The 24,555-nt window shown below is 37.1% G+C and overlaps 1 protein-coding gene across 1 annotated transcript in view; it reads left to right on the plus strand.

Moving 5' to 3' along the window:
- The window catches only part of TPO (thyroid peroxidase), a 206,482-nt gene that overhangs the window by 49,831 nt on the left and 132,096 nt on the right, over positions 1-24,555 (plus strand). The window contains exons 5-6 of the mRNA XM_027840445.1: positions 21,357-21,486; positions 23,931-24,137. Coding sequence (XP_027696246.1) covers positions 21,357-21,486; positions 23,931-24,137 — 337 coding nt within the window. The remainder of the gene's footprint in view (positions 1-21,356; positions 21,487-23,930; positions 24,138-24,555) is intronic.

Here is a 24,555-nt window from a genome sequence, read left to right on the forward strand (position 1 = left end):
AGATAGATAGATAGATAGATAGATAGATAGATAGATAGATAGATAGATAGATAGATAGATGGCACAGGGTGAGCTGAAGATAAAGGAGTGATATCTGGAGGATAAAATTAAGAGGTTAGAGAGGATTATACTGGGAGAAGAAGAAAGGGAGAGGTTGAATGGGGTAAATTATCTCACATAAAACAGATAAGAAAAGGCTTTTCCAGTGGAGGGGAAGCAGGGGAAGGTGAGAGGGAATGAGTGAACCTTATTCTATCAGATTTGGCTTAAGGAAGGAATAACACTCACTTAATTGGGTATGGAAATCTATTTTACCCTACAGGAAAATGGGGAGAAGGGGATAAGAGAGTGGGGGGGATAGTAGAGGGGAGGGCAGATTGGGAAAGGAGATAAACAGAAGCAAACACTTCTGAGGAGGGACAGAGTCAAAAGAGAGAATAGAATTAAAGGGGGGTCAGGATAGGATGCAGGGAAATAACAGTTAGTTTTCCACAACATGATTACTATGGAAGTGTTTTGCATGACTACATATGCATAACCTATATTGAGTTGCTTTCCTTCTCAATAAGGGTGGGTGGGGAGGGAGGAAAGGAGAAAATTTGGAACCCAGAGTTTTAAAAAAATTGTTTTCACATGCAACTGGGAAATAAGATATATAGACAATGGCATACAGAAATCTATCCTGCCCTACAGGAAAATAGAAAGGGAAGCAGATAAGAGAAGGGGGAGATAGAAGGGAGGGCAGATTAGGGGAAGGTGTAATCAAAATGCATGTCATCTTGAGGTGGGGGGAGGGATGAGATGGGGAGAAAATTTGGAACTTAAAATCTTGTGGAAGTGAATGTTTAAAACTAAAAATAAATAAATTAATACAAAAAAGAAAAAGAAAAAAAAAGACTAATGGTGAATCATGCTACCCACTTCTTGATAGAGAAGTATGGAGTTCAGAGTACAGATATATGGAAATAGATACACGTGTGTGTGTGTGTGTGTGTGTGTGTGTGTGTGTTTGTGTAGAGACGGAGAGAAAGAGAGAGAGAGAGATGGTCAAGGCAGGAATTTATTTTGACTATGCATGTTTATTATAGAAATTTTATTTTTCTTGCTTTTTCAATGAGAGGATAGAAAAGAGAAAAGGTAGATTTTTGTTAGAAAAAATAAATAAGATTCTTGTAATGAGGGTCACAATCTTCTGGGAGGATGATAGTTAAGCCTCATTAAGACACAAAATCACTTTAAAGGCTAATAATTAGCCATTTCATATTTCATCTCTGCCTTTGGCACTTTCTGATAACTCGTGATAATTGTTGCTGGTAAAAAAGGCCAGGCTTGGCCCATCTCCTGGTCGTTGTTCGACTCTTTGATGCATAGATTTCCACTGCCACTCCAGTGACCATCATTGCTACTGCTGCTGTGCACATTGAGGATCCTCCTTCAGAACTCACAAGGTCACTGTCTGTCTTGGACATGTCCACTGTAGGACATGAGTCTATTCTCCTGAGATCAGGAAAGGGAAAAAAAAACACAAAGAGAAGGAAAAGCAGCTGGATGACCCTGGTAAAGACCCCCAGAAGTAGAGCCATGTGGGTGGAACTGACCTGATTAGACAAAGACCTTACTTATCCTTCCTCAGTCCTCACTGCAGTCATAGCTTGTCTCTTAGAGAGACAAGAAAATGACAACTGGAAACTTCACTTCTTTTTAAAAGTCCCCTGAGTCTCCAGCTCTTTCAGCTCAGCAGCCAATTAGGGAACTCTTGGCAATGAGTCATATATGGACAGAATCAAGTCTCACTGAGCTTCCATGTGGTTAACTGGGAATAGAGAATATCTGTGCGTTCTCTGTCCAAATCCATATTTCATATAGTTTCTTCAGCCTGGCATTTAAAGCACTCCACAATCTGGCTTCAACCTACTTCCCTAGCCTTATGTCATGTTATTCTCCTTAATGCCCCCTAAATTCTAGATAAGCTAGATTACAAGTCATTCTCCATATTCAATATTCTATCTCCCACCTCCAAGTCAAGTCAACATGCATTTATTAAGCACCTACTACTACCATAAGCTCTATGCTGAGTCTAGAGAATACTCACTCCTCATCTCCATCTTTCAGAATCTTTCTCATCTTGCAGAGCTTAGTTCAAGTATAACTTTCCGAACAAAGATTCCCCAGTTATTAAAGCTCTCTTTCTTCTTAAATTATATTATACTTAACCATATCTGTGTTTTGTTCCCTTTTAGAATACAAAATATTTGAGGGCAGGAACTTTTCATTTTTGTGTCCCTAGCACTATCATAGGACTTGGCACATAATACATGATTAATAAATACTTGTTGAATTGAAACAAGAACTGGCATATGAAGACTGAGAAGATTCCATGGAGTGTATCTCCTACATAACTCATATTTGGCATTTGATCACATCATATCTATGAATTAATGCTATACAAAGTATATTGTATATATTTCTTTTCTTCCTATGGATGTGATAATAGCAACGCTAATGACAGCTAACATTCACATAATGTTTCAATGTTTGCAATGCATTTTACAAACATCTCATTTGAGCCTCACAAAACCCTTTGGATAGAGCACTAGACCTGGAGTCAGGAAGATTCATGTTCCTGAGTTCAAATTTGGCCTCATACATTTACTAGCTGTGTGACTGTGGACAAGTCACTTAACCCTGTTTGCCTCAGTTTCCTCATCTGTAAAATGAGCTAGAGAAGGAAATGGAAAATGACTCCAGTATTTTTGTCAAGAAAACCCCAAACAGGATCATAAATAGTCAAACAGGACTGAAATGACTTTATAACAACACAGATACTATCATATCTATTTTACAGAAGAAGAAACTAAGGATCAGTTAGTGAAGTTAAGTGATTCTCCTAGAAGTTAACCACGTGGTCACATACCTAAACCCTGTCAGAGGCAAGATTTGAATGCAGATTTTCCTGACTCCAAGGTCAGCACTATGCTAAATTCACTGAATGTAATGCTTCAGTGAGCTCTTTTGGTAGTTTCCATTTTTCTTGTGTGTAATAATTCAGTTCTATTCAACAAATGGTTTTTAAGTATTCAAGCAGCAGCATAGCATAGTAGGCAGCCAGCTTTAGAGACAGGAAAATGTGGACTATTGCACCACCTCCAAAATATACTAACCATGTTACCCCAAGTTCAAGTCATTTGAATTCTCAGCGCCCTAAGCAACTCTATAAAAGTGCAAGTTGCAGAGAAGTTGCTGATCTGCCCTGGTACAGGCAGTTTCCACACCTGGGAGTTTTCTATGCCAATGAAATCACAGGTCCAGGCCCTATTGCTATCCTTCGTACTATATGTTAGTCACTGTCATAGACGACAAAAGCCCTCAAGGAAATAACATGCCGTCTCTCTATCACATGCTTACAGATATATACAAAATCCATGTTAAGTAAGCATAAAGTAATTGTGGGGGCAGGAAAACAATAAGATTTGCAGGCATCAGGTAAGGTGTCTCATTTGAGAAGACTCTTAAGTCTTAAGGAATGCTAAGGTTTCTAAGAGTAGGAGATAAGGAAGGAGAAGTGCATTAATGCACACACATGCATACATACACACACTTTTGAGTTCATTAGTGTTTTCCTTGCTACTCTACGACTCACAGAGAGATTTGGGCCACAGGATTTTAGATATTTGTATTATTAGGGAAAAAGAACTTTTATTTTGAGACTTTGATTTGTTCCCTAAGTGCTGCTCCAGAAGTCCAGGCTAATTTTCAAGGACTGGTGGACAATTGTCTGTACTTGAACTTTATCAACCATTGTCATCTAATATGATAAATTAACTGTTCATTTTAGTTCAGCAGGATTTGACTATGTTATATTTCCTGCCTGAATCCCATGGCCACAATTTCTGTGTGACACTGACTTAAGATGCAATAATTTCAAGTTTCTTCATTGCTAAATTTGGAGCCAAATCTGCCTGTTAAAATGGACTTTCCTTTCTTGTCAAATTTTTATTCATGGCTTCTCTCCTCTCTGAAAGATATATTAATGAGAATTTGGGACTTTATTGATGAAACTATTAGAAAAATCATGACCTTGATTAACTTATGGCTTTGAAAATCAACATCCCATCCCCCTGCCATTCAGTCCATCTTGAGTCATTGCTTCTCCCAAAGTGCCGAATTCAAATGAAAATGTGTTCATCTAAAGAGGGGTAACACTTTAAGCTATCAGAGCCTATTCTCACAAGATCTTAGATTAATTGACCAACTTGACTAATAGAAAAAGAAGATTACACTGAGAAATGAGGAAAACTTGATTAGGAACAAAGGGAATGAAAGTCTAGATCACTTGCTACTACTGGGGAGAAGTCTAAGTGGGAAAAAAAACTACCTCGTAGCAGATTTGAAACTAAGATGGATTAACTGAGGTGTTTCCCCAGGGTCACATGCCTATTGAAGTACAGAAACAATTAGACTTAGAATATAATTAGCAAGAATATTAGTCAAAATAAGAAGCTACCTGATCCTCAGGTAAAAATTGGCACCTACCCTGATCTTCTCCTTCCCCATGCATTCATCTCTGTGTGATGCAGTGGCTAGAGTGTTGACCCTGGAATCAAGAAGACTCATCTTTCTAAGTTCAAATTTGACCTCAGATACTTACTAGTGACCCTGGACAAGTCACTTAACCCTGTTTGCTTCAGTTTACTCCTCTGTAAAATGAACTGGAAAAGGAAATGTCAAACCATTTCAGCATCTTTGCTAAGAAAATCTCGAATGGGAACACTAATGCATTGTTGGTGGAGTTGTGAACTGATCCAGCCATTCTGGAGAGCAATTTGGAACTATGCCCAAAGGGCTATAAAACTGTGCATACCCTTTGACCCAGCAATACCACTTCTAGGTCTGTATCCCAAAGAGATCATAAAAAAAACAGGAAAAGGACCCACATGTACAAAAATATTTATAGCAGCTCTTTTTGTAGTGGCAAAGAATTGTAAATTGAGGGGATGTCCATCAATTGGGGAATGGCTGAACAAGTTGTGGTACATGAATGTAATGGAATACTATTGCACTATAAGAAATGATGAACAGATGGACTTCAGAAAAGCCTGGAAAGACTTATACGAACTGATGCAGAGTGAAATGAGCAGAACCAGGAGAACATTGCACACAGTAACAGCCACATTGTGCGATGACTGACTTTGATAGATTTAGCTCTTCTCAGCAATGCAAGGATCTAAGACAACTCCAAAAACTCATGATGGAAAATGTTGTCCATATGCAGAGAAAGAACTTAGAAGTCTGAATGCAGATGGAAGCATACTATTTGCTCTCCTTTTCTTTTGATGTTTGTTCTTTTGTTGTTTGTTGTATCTTCTTTCTTGTGGTTCTTCCCATTAGTTCTAATGCTTCTTTCCATCATGACTAATGTGAAAATATGTTTAATATGAATGTATAAGTAGAGCCTATATCAGATTGTATGCCTTCTTGGGGAGCGGGGAGGAGAAGGAGGGTGAGAAAATTTTAAACTTAAAATCTTATGGAAGTGAACGTTGAAAACTAAAAATTAATTAATTAATTATTTTTTAAAAAAAGAAAACCTCAAATGGAGTCACAAAAAGTCAGATATGACTCAACAAAAACAACAACCAAACAAAAATATTTTCATACTGTACAATGTAGTCTGCCCTCTATACTATTCCATATATATACTCAACTAAGTCATCTTAGGCATAAAAAGTTTTAGTTGTAGCTGTGACTAGATGCCCTGTGGGGGAAAGGTGAAAAGAGAAGATACAAGGAGGAAAAAGTACAATGAGGGAGTATGTCAATGAAGACGGGTATTACCCACTCTTTATTCTATCAATGGTGGGTTGTCCCCAGGGATGTGCTATTAAATAGTGCTGGGAAAAAAAGGGTGTGTAGGATACACTGTTAAGTCTAATTAGCATTATTAACATTTTCTCCATTACTTTCTAAAGTCTAGATGATCTACAAAATAATAAATCAAGCCTTCATTTGTAGCAAGTGCTGATTTCTGAGGTGTAAATGCTTACACTGAAAATTCAGCAATTAGAGAGCCTGTCCAAGCTGACTCCTAGTCTTACCTACAAAGTTACTAATTTAAATCTGAGTCCCTTAGTTATCACTCCTCAGTTTTGACTATAAACTGTTGTAAAGTATTTCATTATATGATTCCATTAATTTCTTTTGAGAACTACAACAAATCACTTTTGTTGAGAGATTGATTTTAGATATGAATGAATTTTTAAATATTCCTCCTTTTAATACTTATGGCAAAGTAAAAAGTAAGTGATGGACTATGATCAATTCAATCCCTGTTGTTTTCTTATATCTTCATTTGATGGATAGAGAAAACAAATTAAAAAAAAAACATCTAGACCCTAACATAGACATATCTCATTAGTGTACTCTGCTTTCTAATAACCAGACTTGAGAAATAGAAATCCAATATGGAAATGCAGATAAAATTGAACCAGCCCTGCAAATTCTAAGCAATAGATTCAAAATCTTTAAGGATTATTATCTCTGTATGAACAGTTTAACTGGGGGTGGGGGTGGGGATGAATGGGTATTTGCACAACTCATATTTTACAAAGACTTCCATATAAGAAGAAATTACAAACCCAAAACTCAAAAATAGAATGAGTTTAAGTACTATCCGTGTGATCCCAAATCTACTTAGGCTCTGAAATTCAGTTTTATTCAACAGATATGTTAATAATGATCTCTTAATTGACCAATTTAATGATCTTTTCTCAATCCTCATTCTTAACCTCTCTGCAGTCTCTCACACTGTAAATCATCTTCTTCTCCTTGATACTCTCTTCTCTCTAGGTTTTCCTGACACTGCTCTCTCTTGGTTGTCCCTGTCTCCTGATCTGACTACTCCTCTGTCTCCTTTGTTGGATCTTCATCTGTGTCATGCTCACTAATATGGGAATCTTAAGAGGGCTCTGTACTGGATCTGTTTCTCTTCTTCCTCTATACTATTTTACTTGGTGGTTTCATAAGCTTCCATGGATTCAATTATCATCTCTGTGCTGATGATTCTCAAATATGCACATCCAGCCCTAATCTCTTGACTCATTTCCAGACTCAAGTCTCCAACTGACACATAAACATCAAACTAGATGTCCAGTAGGCATCTTAAATTCAATATGCTCAGAACTCAACGTATTATCTTTACACCTAAACTCTCCCCTTTCTCTAGTTTCACTATTACTACTGAAGTGACCACCATCCCACCAGTCACCCAGGCTCTCAAACTAAGTGTCACTTCTCAATTCCTTACTCTTTCTTTCTCCATATCCAGTTAGTGGTCAAATCCTGTCATTTTTATCTTTGGAAAATCTACCGTATATAATCTCTTCTCTCCTCTGACACTGCCACCTGGGACAGGCCTTCACTACCTTGTACCTGGATTATTGCACTAGAAGCTAGTTGATCTTTCAATATATCCCACACTCAGCTGCCAGACTGATCTTTCTAAAATGCAGATCTGAACATATCAACCCCCATATTCAACCGACTCCAGTGGCTCCCTATTCCAACTGTTGTCATTGTTCAGTCATTTCAGTCATATCCAGTGCTCCATAACCCCATTTAAGCTTTTTTGGCAAAGATCCTGGAATGGCTTTTCATTTCCTTCTCTAGCTCTTTTTAAAGATGAGAAACTGAGGCAATTAGAGTTAAGTGACTTGCGTAGGGTCACATAACTAGTAAGTGTTTGAGGCCAGATTTGAACTCAGGAAGATGAGTCTTCCTGACTTCAGGCCTGACTCTATCCACTGTGCCACTTAGCTGCCCCTATTCATCAAATGAGATATTTATAAAGTGCTTAGAACAATGCCTAGCAATAGTAGGTTCTTAATAAATGCCTGATTCCTCCCACCCCCTTCCATATTACATCCAGGATCAAATATAAAAATTTCTGTTTGAACTGATTGAGTATGAATGGAGATTGAAATAGCTTTGTTTTTTTTACTTTCTTTGGTGTTGCATTTTCTTTTGCAACATGGATAATGTGGAAATGTTTTGCATACCTGCTCATGTATAATCTATATCAAATTGCTTACCTTCTCAAGGAAGTGAGAGAGGAGAAATAGGAGAGAATGTGGAACTCAAATTTAAAAAAAAAGGAATGTTAATTTTGTTTACATGTAATTTAAAAAATAAAATTAAAATTAAATGGAAAAATAAAATAATGTAGTCAACAAGAATTTATTAAAGCTTACTATATGCCAAGCACTAGGAATATAATTACAAGTCAAAAGAAGGATAATCTCTACCCTCAAGGAGTTTACATTCTAATGGGAAGAAAGGAAACAAATTGGAGAGATGAAATGAGAAATGACCATCCTTCAATAAAGGTTATAGGAGGAGCCATCCAATCACAGGGAGAAGCCACAGGGTAGGGGATGTGAATTTCATGGCTGGAAAGGTCTTCCAGAATGAAGTGTTTTCTGGATTGTGGTAGACAAATCTGGACTGTAATCTGGTGAGAAAGGAAGAAATGACAGAGTGCAAACTTGGCATAGGGGATTGTCTTCATGGATACACAGAGATGGATGATGACATGTCATGTTGTATCTGAGAAACTGTTAGTAATCTAGTTTGTTTGGAATATGGAGTGTCTGGTGGGGAGGGTAGGTGGAGACAATGTGAAGTAAAGTCAAAAAGCATAGGTTAGAATCAGATGTTACAGGACCTTTATTAATGAACTGAGAAGTTTGTGTTTTAACCTGGAAGCCATGAGAAACTGCTGAAGGGGTTTGAGCAGAAGTTTGACATAGACCTTTGCCTTAGGAAGATTATTTTGGCTGGGCATGATCCCTGCTCCTGGAGAGGCTGAGGTTGGCAGTTCACTTGAGTTTGGGAGGCCTCAGCTACAGTAGGACTAAAGCCTAATCAAGTGTCCACACTAAATCCAGCACCAATATTGTGACCTTCCAGTGGAAGCTTCCAGGTCAGCAACACTGAGCAGGTTAAAGCTTCTATATAACAAATGGGCTTTGAGTGGCCACTATTCTTCCAGCCAGTCAAGGTGAGATAGGTAGATTCAGATGTCAAAAAATTTAGTGGGGGAAAAAAGGATTATTTTACCAGCTGAATGAAGAATGGATTGGAGTTGGGAAGTTACCCAACCCAGGGAAAGAAGGTGTTAACTGTATGTATGAAAAATTAAATCATTATACAGATGTTTCCATCTATCTGGATGTCTAGTATTATATAAGCCAAATATTTGTGTTAGATATGCATAGCCTTAGACATTAGCTTATTTTTTGCTTTTTATCCTTTGCATTAGTGTTGACCTGCTTGAAATAATCTGTTCATTTATTTCCATCTGGACTAAGTACAGTTGACTTGTGGCAATGTTTATGCATTTTAGGGTAAATGATTTGATGTAAGGAGGATTTACAGAGCCCTGTAGATGTGACTGGGTGTGAGATAAATGATACTTTGAAATCAGAAGGAGACACCAGGACGTAATTCAGCAAAATCTGAATTTGTGTTAGGTAAGAGTATTTGGACAGTTGGGGGTAGTTGCTGGCACAGTGAAGTGGCCTGAAGGAATATGATTTGGCCTTTCATCCATTTCTTACATAAAATATATGGCTAGTCACGATGTTCTATAAATAAGAATTTCAAAGCCTTCTGAAAATATTGAGTGTTGGACAAAAATGTATGTCAATATTAGATAAGATCTCTCCACTTTCAAAGGGTTTTAAAAAATTCCCACATATTCATGATGATAGATGAAATAGTGTCTTTCAACAGTCTTTCTAATTGACTACTTACAATTATAGTAAGTATGACTAGAGACCCAATAAATAATGAGTCCTGAATTTACACAGCAAAATCATTATGGCCAAGAGTTACTGCTTTCTTAGAAGCTGAATTAATTCTTCTTGTTGTTTAGGTCTTAATCAAGAAAAACAGCATGATGTAGCAAAGATGACACTGGACTTGTGGACACAAGGGACCTGGGTTTGAATTTTACCTTTGACACTTACATTAGTTACGGTAGTTGTTCAATAATTCACTTAAGTTCTCTGTTTCAGTTACTCCTCCAAAATGAAATAGTCAACTAAATGTTCTCTCTGTGCTTCAAGTCTCATCATTCCAATCCATATTCCACTCATCTGGCAAAATGTCTTTCCTCAAGCACATGTCTGACCAAGTCACTCCTCTACCCAATAAAATCCATTGATCTTTTTTGGTTTGTTTTGTTTTGTTTAATTGATTTTTTTTATTACCTGGATCTTTTTTGTATTTAAATCTCTTTATTCCCTGGCTCCTTCCTACCTTTCCAGTCTTTTTAAACTTTAGTCCCCTCCATGCACTCCACAACCCAGCTACACTGACCTACTTGTTGTTCCTTGTGTATAACACTCCACCTTCTAACTCTGTGTCCTATGCCTCAAGTTCCTTCTTACCTCCTCTGTCTATTTTCCTTGGCTTCTTCTAAGACTCATATCAAAGCTCATCTTCTATAGTATCCCATCCTTTCCCAATTGTACCCTCAACCCAGTGACTTCCCCCAGTGATTCACCTACACTTGTATGAACATTGCCATTTTCATGTTGTTTCTCTCATTAGAATGTGAACACCTTGAGGCCAGGGACTGTTTTTGCTTTTCTTTGTAGCCTTAACACTGTGCCTGGTAAGCACTTAAAAAATCGTAACATTTAAACAATGCTTGTTAGCTGACTTACAGACTGACTGGCCTTCCAGATCTAATATTAGTTAAATCTAGTCAATCCTGTTTTGGTGTAATAAATCACATTCTTAGGCTTGCCCAAAAGTAGTATGAATTGTAATTTCACATATGTGTGTATGTATACACATACATTATACATACAAATATATATATAGATAGATACACACAAACATAAATGTATTTATATTAAATTGGAATTCATACTACTTTGTTCACATTTGAGAGTCAGAACTAGGGTAAGATGATGGGCTTTGCTCCCAGATGATGACAATATTTGCACTCCTCCAACTGAACTTAAGCCTTAGTTAGCAAAAGCAGTTAGTTAAAATAAGCTATCAGCTGTGGCCCATGCCACAGATAAACACCTTCCCAGGATACCTCTCTAGTAGCAGCTTCATAGAATTCCTGTCTCTGCCTGTATAGTATCCATCAGCATACATACTTCTTACCTTGCATGTGACTATCACTCATAACTACTGCATCAGCCTCTCCTTCTAGTAGGAATGGTTTTCCTTTCAAACTGGATCCAAGGAAACAATGGGAAGAAAAGGATGACGCTGAAAATTTGGATGCAATAAATAGATGAATGGTGGTATTCACAACAATAACAAAGACATTGGAAGAGGGCTTTATTTTGGGAAGTTGAGTTTGAGATGCCCCATAAGACATCAAGTTCAAAATAAATACTAGGCAGTTCATGATATGGGAATGTAATTAAGGAGAGAATCAGGGGCTAGATATGTAGATCTCAGAGTCATCTGCATAGAGGTGATAGTTGAAATGATGAGGACTCCAAGTGATAGAATGTAGAGGGAAAAGAGGAGTCCAGGACAGAACCTTGGGAGCTACCATAGTTAGTAGCTCTAGTATGGATGAAGACTCAGCAAAGGAGACTGAGAAAGACCAATGAGACAGGTAGGAGGACTAAGAGCAAAGTCACAAAAATCCAAATAGGAGAGAATATCCAAGGGGTGGCCAACAATTTCAGAAGCTACAGAGAAGTCAAAGAGAATGGTGATTAAGAAAAAGGTATTCAATTTGGCATTTAAATGATTATTGGCAATTTCGCATACTTCAGTTCAGATCACTGTGAGACTGGAGTCCAGATTGAAGATCCAGTTAACAATAATGTTCAACTTTTTGAGTTTGCAGAGATCATTGCTTTCAAGTTTCCTCTGGTGTAGAAAGCTGGAGTAGCATCAAGGACAAACTTTTCTCATCTCTCAGGAAGTCTCCAGTCAAACAGGAAATTTTAAGTTTTCTGTCCTGATGTTTTGCTTAGAATTCAGAATATCACAGGGACCTTGGTAACTGCTGCCACAGATTGCTTGGGAAAGATGGGGGAGTGTTTCTAAATAAATCATGGGTAACTGGGATCAGATACAAAACCATAGACATCTGTCTCCTCTAAAACACTCTTTCAAAAATGTTACTTTATTTTTGTCAGCTTTTTGACCATTTTTCTCCAACGCTGCTGTTCATCCAAATCTAGTAATATAGAAACTCGTCTGCTCAATCTATAAACCATGGGATCTTAATCTAGCAGTGGTAAGGTGGTATGGGTCTATGTCAGTAAGTAGGGTAGCAGGGATTTCAGCGCCAAGAAGGGGAGCATTGGGGGTTTTCTACTCAATCGATGGATATTCCTTTCCAATATTTTAATCTCCTTAGTAAGGCCCAAGTGGTTTTGAACAAGGTAGCATTGCTTTCCAATTGGGGAGAAAATGAGGCCCACTAGAAAGACTGAGGCATATGGAGGAAAGGACCAGCATTCCAGTCTTAGCACTGTGGTAATACCTGTGACAATTGGCAAATCATTTCACCTCTCTTGAGCAGAACTTCCTCATTTACAAAATTAAGACACTTTGACCAGATGACCTCTGGAGTCCCTCCCAGTTCAGCGAACATCATGCAATCTCTCTCTTCAAGAAGTACCTCGAGCTCTGGCTTCTACAACAAGCCTTTCCAGATTCTCCCTTCCTGAAATGTCACTGTCCCCTTTCTTAATGCTGTTACATTTACCTAGCTTGTGCTTATTTTATATTTATTCCATTGATATGTACATGTGGTATCCTCCAATAGAATGTAAGCTTTTTGAGAGTAGAGAATGTCATTCTTTGAGTGGTATCACCTAGTATAGTAACGGGTACATAGCAGGGCTATAAAAAAAGTTTGTCAATTGAGTGATCCCAGAATTTAGAGCTGGGAAGGAATTTAAGACATAGAATTTCGGAGCAGAAATGGACCTAAAATCACAGACATGTTAGAACTGGAAGATGAACTGGCCCAAAGGCCAACTAGTACAACTCTCTCCATTGAGAGATGGGGAAGTGACTTGTGTAAGGTCACACAGATAGTGACAGTCAGGATTTCAAAGCTGGTGTTCTTTCCAATCCCCCTAATTAGTAAGCTAATGTCTTCTCCTCCTTAATTACCTTCTATCTATTCTGTGTATCTCCCTTATTAGAATGTAAGATCCTTGAGGGTAGGTGCTGTTTTAGGTTTTGTTTTTGTTTGTTTGTTTGTTTGTTTTTAATTTATATCCCCAGCCCTTAGGCAACAGACAGCATGATGACAAAAGTAATAAGCAGTTACATAGTACCTCCTATTAGCCAGTCACTGTGCTGGGAACTTCACAAATAGTATCTCATTTGATCTTCACAACAGCCCTGTGAGATAGAAACTGTTAATAATAACATTTTGCAGTTGAGGAAGGGGAAGCTAGGTGGTTCAGTGGGTAGAGTATCCAGCCTGAAGTCAGGAAGACTCATCTTCCTGAGTTCAAATCTGGCCTTAGACACTTACTAAACTGTGTGACCCTGGGCAAGTTTCCTCATCTGTGAAATTATCTGGAGAAGGAAATGGCAAACCACTCCAGTATCTTTGCCTAGAAAACTCCAAACTCATGAAGAGTGGGACATGACTGAAAATGACTAAACAACAACAACAGTTGAGGGAAATGATTCTAACAGAGGTAAAGGGACTTGCCCACAGTCACCTGGTTAGTAAGTATCTAAGATCAGATTTGAACTCAGGTCTTCCTGACTCCAGATCCAGCACTCTCTTGATTTTACCACCTAACTGTCTCTGGCTGTCCTCACTATAAATGCTTCTTGATTCTTCTTTCCATTCTGTACCACATTGCTGTGACATAAATGCTTCAAATGCATTTTTACTAAAGGGATGTGCATGTCAAATTGCCAGTTTATATTTCAAAAAGTAGCAAGAAAAATAAAAGAACTAGATAAGAATTAGAATCAACTTCCCAAATTAAAATAAAATAATGTATTCAATAATTGTTTTACTTGTCTGGTCCGTTCATAAATGCAGAATGAGCGTGAGGGGAGTTGGTCTGACTTGGTTGGTTCCCACAGCAGGAAAAAGGGGAGGGGAGGCAGAATGTGAAGCAAAATAGCTTGTGTGACAAAGGAGACAACCAGGATTGCTAATTTACCAACTCCTATATCCATCTTCATCTAACCTATTTATGATGGGGGCATTGAAATACACCCTGGAGTCTGCTTATCCTACATCAGTGCATTTGTAATAGACTTTAGTTCCCTTTGTCCCCAAAGGCTAAATCAACGTTCTGAAACTACTCAAGTCTGTAGTCCTGAAAGTGCTGACAAGTTCCTGGATAAATCACATGTGTCATAGCATGTCCTAGATTAGGATAAAGGGAACCTAGCCACAGATTGACACATGGCTTCACTTTGCCCATTAGTTGTTTTTTTTTCCTAGACCTATGATTTCATTGATTTAAGGAAATGCCCTGAGAAAACTTCCTCTACAAATGCAGATCAGCAAGTGTTCTGCACCTTACAGTCTCAGACAGTTGGTTGGGGTATTGAGTAGTCAAGTCAAAAAACATTTGTTAAGCACTTACTATTTTCCAGGCACTGTGCTAATCTAGCCCCCTCCTACTTGTCCAGTCTTCTTATATCTTATTTACGTGGCACATTTGTCTCTATGCAGTGACATTGGCTTCCTTTCTGTCTGTACAAACAAGACACTCCATCTCTCAGCTCCAGACATTTTCTCTAGCTGTTCCCTAGTGCCTGGACTGCTTTCTGTCTTCATCTCTACTTACGGACTTTCCTAGCTTCTTTCAAGTCCAAACTCCTTAAATGTCACTGCCGTCTTCTCTAATTACATTGCATTTAACTGGCTTACATTTATTTATTTAGTATTGATTCTGCTTTGCATTTACACATATATATACATATATATATATATATATACATATATATATATGTATATATACATGTGGTATCTCTCAATAGAATGTAAACTCTTTGAAATTAGAGAGTCTGATTTTTTTTTGTATATCACTGAATATAGTAGCCAGGACATATCCGGGACATAAAAAGTTTGTTGATTGAGTGATCCCAGGACACTATCTATCCATCTCACCCTCTGCTGTCCCCTTTTCTTTTTGCCTTCAATCTTTCCTAACATCAGGGCTTGACTGATTTGTTCTCCTTACTGTCCAAGGAAATCATAATTATGTAACTAGATAAATTCCCTCTGAATATGAGCTGTGACTATCTTCTTTCAATCCAATTGGACTTAGGGAAATCAATCTGGGTTGCTTTTGGGTTACAAGAAAGGAGATATATTTGGGAGGAATATGTATTCCAAGGTAAAACTCACTAATAATAAAAGAACACATATTGCAGTGTCTTCAGGTTTACAAAGGGCTTCATATACATTATACCCCTTGATAGATCTGAATCAGCCAGGTAATGAAGTAGTTAGAATTCTTTTTAGGAAGATCTAAGTTGTATGACCCTGGTCAAATCTTAAATCGCTGCCTGCCTCAGTTTCTTCATGGGTAAAATGGTAGTAATAAATGACACCTACCTCACAGGGTTATTGCTAGGATAAATATCCCTCCATCTATCTATCTATCTATCTATCTATCTATCTATCTCTCCATCTATCTATCCTCACTCTACACATACATACATATATATAGCTATCATTATGAAATAATGAAATAATATTTGTAAAGTTTTTGTAAACCCTAAAACACTATCTAAGTGCTAACTAATTTCATCATCCTCACAATAATCCTGGGAGATAAGTAATACAGATATTATTATCCCCATTTTATAGATAAATGAAACTGAGTCTCAGAGAGTTTAAGTAATTTCTCAGGAGTTTATCGTTAGTATCAGAGGCAAGATTTGAACCCAGGTCTCTCTTGGCCTCATCTATTTCTCTATCGACTATACCATAGAGCTTAATTTGCTAATGGATTTATTATGAAAATTAGGTACTACAAAGAATATTAACTTACATTTGAAGAGTACTTTATAGTTAAAAAGTATAATCATATACATTATCCTATCTGATTCTCACAACTATTCTGGGAGGTTGACAGGGCAGAAATTACTATCCCCATCTCACAAATGAGGAACCTGAAGTTGAGAGGTTAAGACATCACACAGTTAGAAAGTGTCAGAGGCAGATCATGGTCAGAAGCCTGAAGTAACTAAGTGGCACAGTGTTGGAAATGGAATAAGAAAGACTTGAATTGAAATCCAGCCTTAGATACTTAATAGTAGTGTGAATCCGGGCAAATCACTTAACTTGTGTCTAACAGTTTCCCATCTATAAAATGGAATAATTATAGCATCTACTCCCTAGTATTGTTATGAGAATAAAATGATATAATATTTGTAAAAAATTCTGCAAACCTTAAAGATATAAATATAGATATATATATAGATAGATGTATTTGCTAACTATTATTAATTATAATTTGAAGTCCTGTGTTACTTCCCCCACACTTATTTTAGAGTTTGTAGGCTTTTAGTGAATTGCTAAAATATAAAAACCAATCAGGAGGGGAAAAAATTGGCTAAGCACTCAAATTAACATTTCATTATTTTTAATTGAGTGAAATAGTCCTTTCCCATGAGCAGCACTTCATGCAATTCCAATAAAGACAAATCAACTGTAACAGCTTTGAATGCTTTATTAAGATGGCTCAAACCTTCAAGCATGGACTTAGTGGTATTAATTAACCACATTACTGTCCCATCCAGTTTTGCAAATTGAGCCACTATGGTGCACTGAAGATCAATGAAGTAGTAATAATATAATTATTCCCAGCTTTGAGTCCCCCCAGACACATGCCACTGTGGACCTAAAGCAGAATCACTTTTCATCATTGAGCTATTCAAGTACAGTAGACATAAGGATACAAGTGCCGAGATGAATTAAGATCCTTTCCCTTGGAGTTAAGTATCATGTGAGATTATCAACAGATTTGGGAGTGGAAGGAACCAAAACTTATTCCATCACCAGAAGGGCTTCAAATGAATCTTTCTTGTAATTGCCTTATTTAGGTGCCATTCCCTCTCCCATGAAGATTTCCCTAATTCCTACTGGTTAATAACAACCTTATCTTTTGAATCTCCCATAGTACATAATTTTAGTGGAATCATGGAATCTTAGGGTTTCAGAAGACATCAGAAGACATCTATTACAACCAAAATGGGAGGGGAAGTGGATTCCTACCACATGTAATATTTAGGACAAACGGAAATTCAGGCTCTGTTTGAAGTCTTCCATTGAAAAGGTCCGTCAGTCAGTAAACATTTATTAAGTCCCTACTATGTGCCAAGCTGAAAATAAGAAATTGGGGATGCAAAGGAAAGTAAAATATAGTACCTGCTTTCAAGGAGCTCACTGTCTAGTGGACTGTGAGGTTCCATTGTTTCTTGAAGTCATCCATTCCACTTTTTGACATTTCAATTTGTCAGGTAGTTTTTTTCTGATATCAAGCTTAAATTTTCCTCTTTTTAACTTCTGCCCAGTTCTCTGCATTAAAGTATTTGTCATGTAATATGTTGTAATATCTATCTGTTTGTATGTTTTACTCCTCTCCAGGACTAGAAGTTCCCCAAGGGCAGGTACTATGTCACATTGATATTCTGCATCTCCTCTACTGCTCAGCAAAGGGATTAATAACCATTTATAAATGTCTATTTAATTGTACATTAATTGAATCTGTCATTCATATTATAAGTAATCACAAATTTGATGCCTGTGGATAAAACAACTACAAATATGTTTATTTTATTTATTAAAGTAGGGCTTAAACTTAAATACATTTGACTATTAATTTAATATATCAATTGTATCCTGGTTTTTTGAACTAAATTAGTCTTAACAGATTCTATAATTAAAAGTTTTTCTAGAATTCAAACACTGATACCCTAAATAGTCCAAATGAATTATATTTATGGTTTATGCTTCAAATTTCCAAAAACACAGCAATGAGGGCACCCCCTTGCTCAAAAATCTTTAGTCATTCCTCATTACCTACAGACTAATGTTCAAACTCCTTACCGTAGCGTTCAGGGCCTTCATGATTTTGATCCTAACAACCTTTTTAGACTCATCTCTCTTTCAAACACTTTATTTCACTTTTAAAAAAGAGGCCATTCACTGAGATTTCACTCTTCTCCCTTCCTCTTCATTTCAGATCATTCAAATGCCTTCTGCCAATATTTCCTCTTTCACCCATCTCCTTGTCAAGGCAAACCCCTTTATATGCCCAAATGATCTTATTCCAGTTCATCTTCTCCAACAGATTGACATTCTATTATCCTACCCTCTCAATGATCTTCAATTTCTCCTCATCTACTGGCTTCTTGCCTACTTCTTACAAACATACACATGTCTCCCCATCCTCAAAAAATCCTCATTTGATATCCCCACTGGCTTTTGCTCCATATCTCTCCTGCCTCTGTGTGTGTGTGTGTGTGTGTGTGTGTGTGAGTGTGTGTGTCCTAAATTCCTTGAGATCATCTATAATTGATGCTTCCACTTTCTTTCCTTTAACCATCTTATTAACACTGCACTCAACTTCTGACCTCATCTTTCAAATGGATTTTTTCACTCCAAAGTTACCAATGATCTTCCTTAACTGATAAATAGTTAAATGATATGAATAGGCAGTTTTCAGAGGAAGAATTCCAAGGTATCAATAACTATGTGAGAAAATGATCTAAATCACTAGTAAACAGAGAAATACAAATTAAAACAACTCTGAGGTAACACCTCAGCCATCAGAATGGCCAAGTTGGCAAAAAAAAAAAAAGAAAAGCTGGAGGGGCTAGGGAAAACAGTTACTTTAATGCACTGTTAGTGGAGCTGCAAATTGCTCCAACCGTTCTGTAAAAGGTTTTGGAACTATACCCAAAATGCTATTAAACTGCATACCCTTTGCCCCAGCAAGACTGCTAATTGGCCTATACCTCCAAATACATCAAAGAAAGAGGAAAAGGACTCATCTGTACAAAAATATTTATAGCAGCTCTTTTTGATGTTTTTGTTAGGAGCTAAAATGATGCCTACGAAATGGGGAATTGCTGAAGAAGTTATGGCATATGAATGTACTATTGTGTTATAAGAAATTATGAAGGGAATGATATCAGAAAACCTGGGAAGAATTTTATGAACTGAGGCAAAGTGAATTGAGCAGAACAAGGAGAAAAATTTATCCAATACCATTTTAAAGATAATAAGCTTTGAAAGAATAACTCTGATCAACACAATGACCAACCACAATTCCAAAGAACTCATGATCTAATGGCCTTTTCTCAATCCTCATCTTTTTTGACTTCTCTGCAGCCCTTGCCACTGTCAATCACCCTTTTCTTCTTGATATTTTCTTCTCTCTAGCCACTGCTGGTTTTTCTGCTACCTGTATAATTACTCATTCTGTCTCTTTGCTGAATCTTCCTCCAGGTTATGTAGATGGCTGGCCCCTGAGGCTCTGTTCTGGGCCTGCTTCTTTTTTGCTTCTATACTTTATCACTTGACAACCTCATCAGTTCCCATTATTTCAAGTATTATCTCTATGCAAATGAGTCTCAGATTTATTGGTCCAGTCCTAATCTCTCTCGTGACCTCCAGTTTTGCATCTCTGATTTTGAAGTGAATGTCCAATATGTCTGAAACAATTCATTATATTTTCCTTAAAACTCTCCTCTTTTGCTAACTTCACTATTACTGATGAGGCCACCACCACCCTACTAGTCACTCAGGGGTCACCTATGATGTCATCCTATGACTTCTCACTCTTTCACCCCTCCCCATATCCAATCAGTTGCCAAAGTCTATCCTTTCTACCTTTGTAACATCTTTCAAATATGCCCCTTTCCCTCCTCTAACACAGTCACCTCTCTAGTACCTCATCAAATCACACTTGGATTATTCCAATAGCCTACTGGTTGGTATCCGTGCTTCAATTCTCTCCTCATTCTAATCTATTTTTCACACAGCTGTCAAATTGATCATATCTGAAAATATCACTCCCCTCCCCATTAAATCAATTCTTGTGTCCCCGTATTCCTCCAGGATGAAATATAAAGGCTTCTTTTCAAAGGTTTTTAAATGCCTTTATGTCCTGGCCTCCTCATACCTTTCTAGTGTCATATACCTTATTCCCTACCATGTATTCTTCTTTGGCTTCTTTACTGTTCCTTGTAGAAGACACTCCATCTCTCAGCTCTGGGCATTTTCCTTGGCTATCCTCCATGTCTGGAATTCTCTTCCTACTCATCTTTGACTCCCCACTTTGCTAGATTCCTTTGAGTCTCTGATAAGATTCCACCTTATATAAGAAACTTTTTGCAGTGCTCCTTAATCTTAATGCCTTCCCTTTTACATTATTTCCATTTTGCTCTGTATAAATCATTGCTGATTCTATGTTGTCTCCCCCATTAGACTGAGCTTCTTGAAAGCAGGGATTATTTTTACCTTTCTTTGTATCTCTAACATTTAGCAAAATGCCACACATAGTAGGTGCTGAATAAATTATTATTGACTTGACATCTCCCCATACATGTTGTAAACTCAAAGTGCAATAATAATCTTATTCTTATATTATTCTTATTATTATACTTATATTATATTCTTATTATTCTTATATTCTTTTAAGAATAATCTTATTCTTTGTGTTCTCCTATACTACCTAACTTTGTGTCTTCTACTTACTTAGTGGGCACTTAATCTCCTTAATAAACACTTTTGAATATATATCTAAGTTTATCTCTATCCAGAACTTCTCTAACATATTTCCAGATAGTGATGTCCCAAGGAGAGTATAGAAATTGCAACACATCAGGAACTTTACCTAATATTAAATAAAAGAAGACTGGTCAAAATAAATATCCCCTAAAGAAAGAATCAAGAAGTGGAAGGGATTTCAGAGACCATCTTGTGTAACTGAATAAGAATCCCCTCTATAATAAATAAAGAATCTGAAAGCTGGAAAAGACCTCACTGATCACCTAATCCAACTCATGCACCAAAGAATGAGGAAGGAGAACCTCCTTGGCAAGAAGGCAATAACCAAAGAGCTTTTACAATATGGGAATGGGAAAGGAATGGATGTTGGTATTTTATATATTGATGTTAATTGCATTTGAGTTGCTAGGAGCTACCTCCTCAGATGTCATAGGCACACAAAGTTGCCACCTGCAGCAATGGATCTGAATTCCTATATCAAAGGAATAGTTCTGTCCATAGGACTGTTTTGTCATTCTTCTCTTAGATTTTGTTTTTGCTTCTCAAAAACTTTCAGGTGTTTTTTTTTCCACAGAGACAATCCCAGATGGGGAGCTGCCAACACAGCCCTGGCTCGATGGCTCCCTCCGGTCTATGAAGATGGAGTTAGTCAGCCAAGAGGCTGGAATCCCAACTTTCTTTACAATGAATTTCCACTACCACTGGTATGTACATCACAATGCCGTGGAAATTGATCTGGCATATATTTTTCCATAGCACTTACAGAATTTTTCTGGCCTTCAAAAGCAGAAGAGCATCATGTACTTCTTTGATGTTTCGTGGAAATGACATTGTACAAGCACGGGTATTCATCCAGTCATTTGAGCTATGGATGAATAAACTGCCAAAACAGGGAAGGACATCTAGGGACCATCTGACCCACCATCCTCATTTCATAAGGAGTAAATGATCCCCAGAAAGGTGGAATGGACCTGCCCAAAGCCATATATTGAATAGTATGAAAAGCTATGACTAAATCCTTTTTACTCCTCCTGAATGATTTTTCCCAAATCTCAAAACAGTGATGTTTCATAAACTGAACTGAATCCTTTGGACAATTGGAGGCAAAGGTGGGAAGGGATTTACAATGAAAAAGAGAAGTGTTTATTTGCTGGGGGGGAAAGCATTAAACACTTGACAAGGTTAATTTGGTCAAACAGCTGGTCCATTCCCTTTGAAAATTATAGGTTTTTCCTTGACTTAACAAGCTAACTAGGGAAACTGACCAGTTATCTCAGGATATGTAAACACCTTGTTGGTTCCCATTTACAAGGAATTTCTTTGAGCATATTTCATATAATGCTTTTAAAAAATTCAATAGAAATATGATGCAGAAATCAATACAAACAACTAAAGTGACTTTGTAAATGCTTACCTTTAATGTCATTCCATGTAGTAGCATAACATATTTTTAGTCACTTTAATTTCCCATCCATCAGGATTCTTTGCCCAATCTCATTAAATTTAATGCATTCTATTGGAGGAAAGATACATACACACACATGCATATACATATATACATGCACATATATATACATGCATATATACACATTTATACATATACACATACATGTATATATTTATATGTATGTGCATGCATATATAAAAATGTATATCAACCAAATATATAATTATTTAAGCAATAAGAGGAAATACTAATAACTAAGGGGACCAGGAAGCACAGAGGATGAACAGATAAACAGATAAACAAAGACAGAGTTTGTTTTATCATTTGTAATAGTTGCAGAAGTGCCCATACTGATGAAATCAGGCATACACTAAGTATTGAATTATGCAATGAGAGAGAATGCAGCATAACATGGTAGACAGAGAGTTGTTCTTACCACCAGGAAGTCCCATGCTGAAGTCCTACCTCCAACACATATTTTCTGTGTGAGCCAGGAAAAGTCACTTAACTTCTCAATGCTCTAGGCAACTTTCTAAGACTATGAATTTCAGAGAAAATGACCATCAACATCAATAATAAGAGATTTCCTTATCTGGAACTTGCCGCTAGCAATGAAATCATAGGGGCAGTAAAAAAAAAAAGTGTAATACTAGATCAAATGAGAAATCAAACTGAATTTAGTATCTTCTATAAAAGTCATGAAATTGTTGATTACCCCCAAAGAAGTCTCAATTTTATTGTAAGCTCTTTGAAGAGAGAACTGGGTCATTTTCTGTCTTTATATCCCAACATCTAGCATCATTTCCTCCACATTACACTGCATTTAATATTTGTTAAATTAAATTCGAATGTACAATACTCATCCATTGTCACGTTACTGAATTTAAACTGATTTTTGACTGCTCAAAGTTGAAAACAACTAGTGTTGGAGAAGATCACTGGAGAGATATTTTTCACACAATGAAGAGAACACAACTAAATTTATAGAGCATTCATCTTCATCAAATGCTCGGTTTTAGGCTTAAGATTGAAATTCACAATGCACTAAGCAATATGTGACTTTTGACAAACTTGCTTTTGGCTATCAATTATCTACTGGTACATATACCTGAATGTAAAAGAGTATTAATCATAAAAATACCTATCCTGTGTGATTGAAGGAAGCTTGACCAGATAATTTCTTGAGGTTCTTTCCAGCTTTAAAGTCAATGCTTCTGTACATCCAATGGAATGTAAAGTACTAGAGTGCAAAACCTATTTTCGTTTTTGTCTTTGCATCCCCAAGGCCTAACGTAGTACCTGGCGTGTAGTAGACCTTTAATAAATACTTATTGAATTCTATAACTCAGATTTTTTTAAATTATAAATCTAGACAGGACAAGCGTAGCTCAAATATCTTTGAATGTAAATTATAATCCTTCTACTAAGTATTAAATGATCACCAAAATGTCTTCTATAATGGTCAAAGGAAAGGATCACACTGCTAGATTGTCCACCATCTATACAGAAATTGATAAGGTATAAGCAGAGAGAGAAATTTGATCTGGTACCTTATCATTACAGCCATATTTACCACATGGAGAATTCCTATCCAAAAATGACAGCCTTTTTCTGTCTGCCTTCTCTCCTTCTTAACAACTGAGCATTTTGTGAAAAGTTAAGAAGAGCTGACATTCCTAGCAAACTATCTTTCCCCCCCAGGTTCGTGAAGTAACAAGAAAAATTATCCATGCATCAAATGAGGCTGTGACAGAGGATGACCAGTATACTGATCTCCTTATGGTGTGGGGACAATACATCGCTCATGACATTGCATTCACACCCCAGAGCACCAGCAGAGCCACCTTCTGGGGAGGAATTGACTGTCAGAAGACATGTGAAAGCCAAAATCCCTGCTACCCCATACAGGTAGGCTTTTACCAGGTGGTTCTGAAAGCTCTCCTTCAAACAAATGCAGGGCTAGTAGTGAATCAAAACACTTCTGTCTGACATCTCTGAAATACAAAATACCTTTATGTTGTATGGATAGCCAACATGAGCTAAGCCAGAAATTTGAGAAACTCTTTCAACCAGCTGGCCCAGGTATCTGGCACTACCTCCCTACTCATTCATATTTTGGCCACACAGTGTACGAGAAGAAAACTGTGTTAAAAGAAAAATCACTAAGTGCATTTGAGAGAGGAAGCAAGATATACTGAGGAAATAAGTAGTGAATTTAGAATCAAGAGACCTATCTACCTTATCTCAGTTTTGATTGATCCGCTGCATCCAAGGCCATTGCCAGCCATCCTGACTTTTGTTTTGTCATTAAATTTTGATGACTCTG

This window comes from Vombatus ursinus, unplaced genomic scaffold (genome assembly GCF_900497805.2).
Source record: "Vombatus ursinus unplaced genomic scaffold, bare-nosed wombat genome assembly UNPS02014841.1, whole genome shotgun sequence".
NCBI classification, from domain to species: Eukaryota; Metazoa; Chordata; class Mammalia; order Diprotodontia; family Vombatidae; genus Vombatus; species Vombatus ursinus.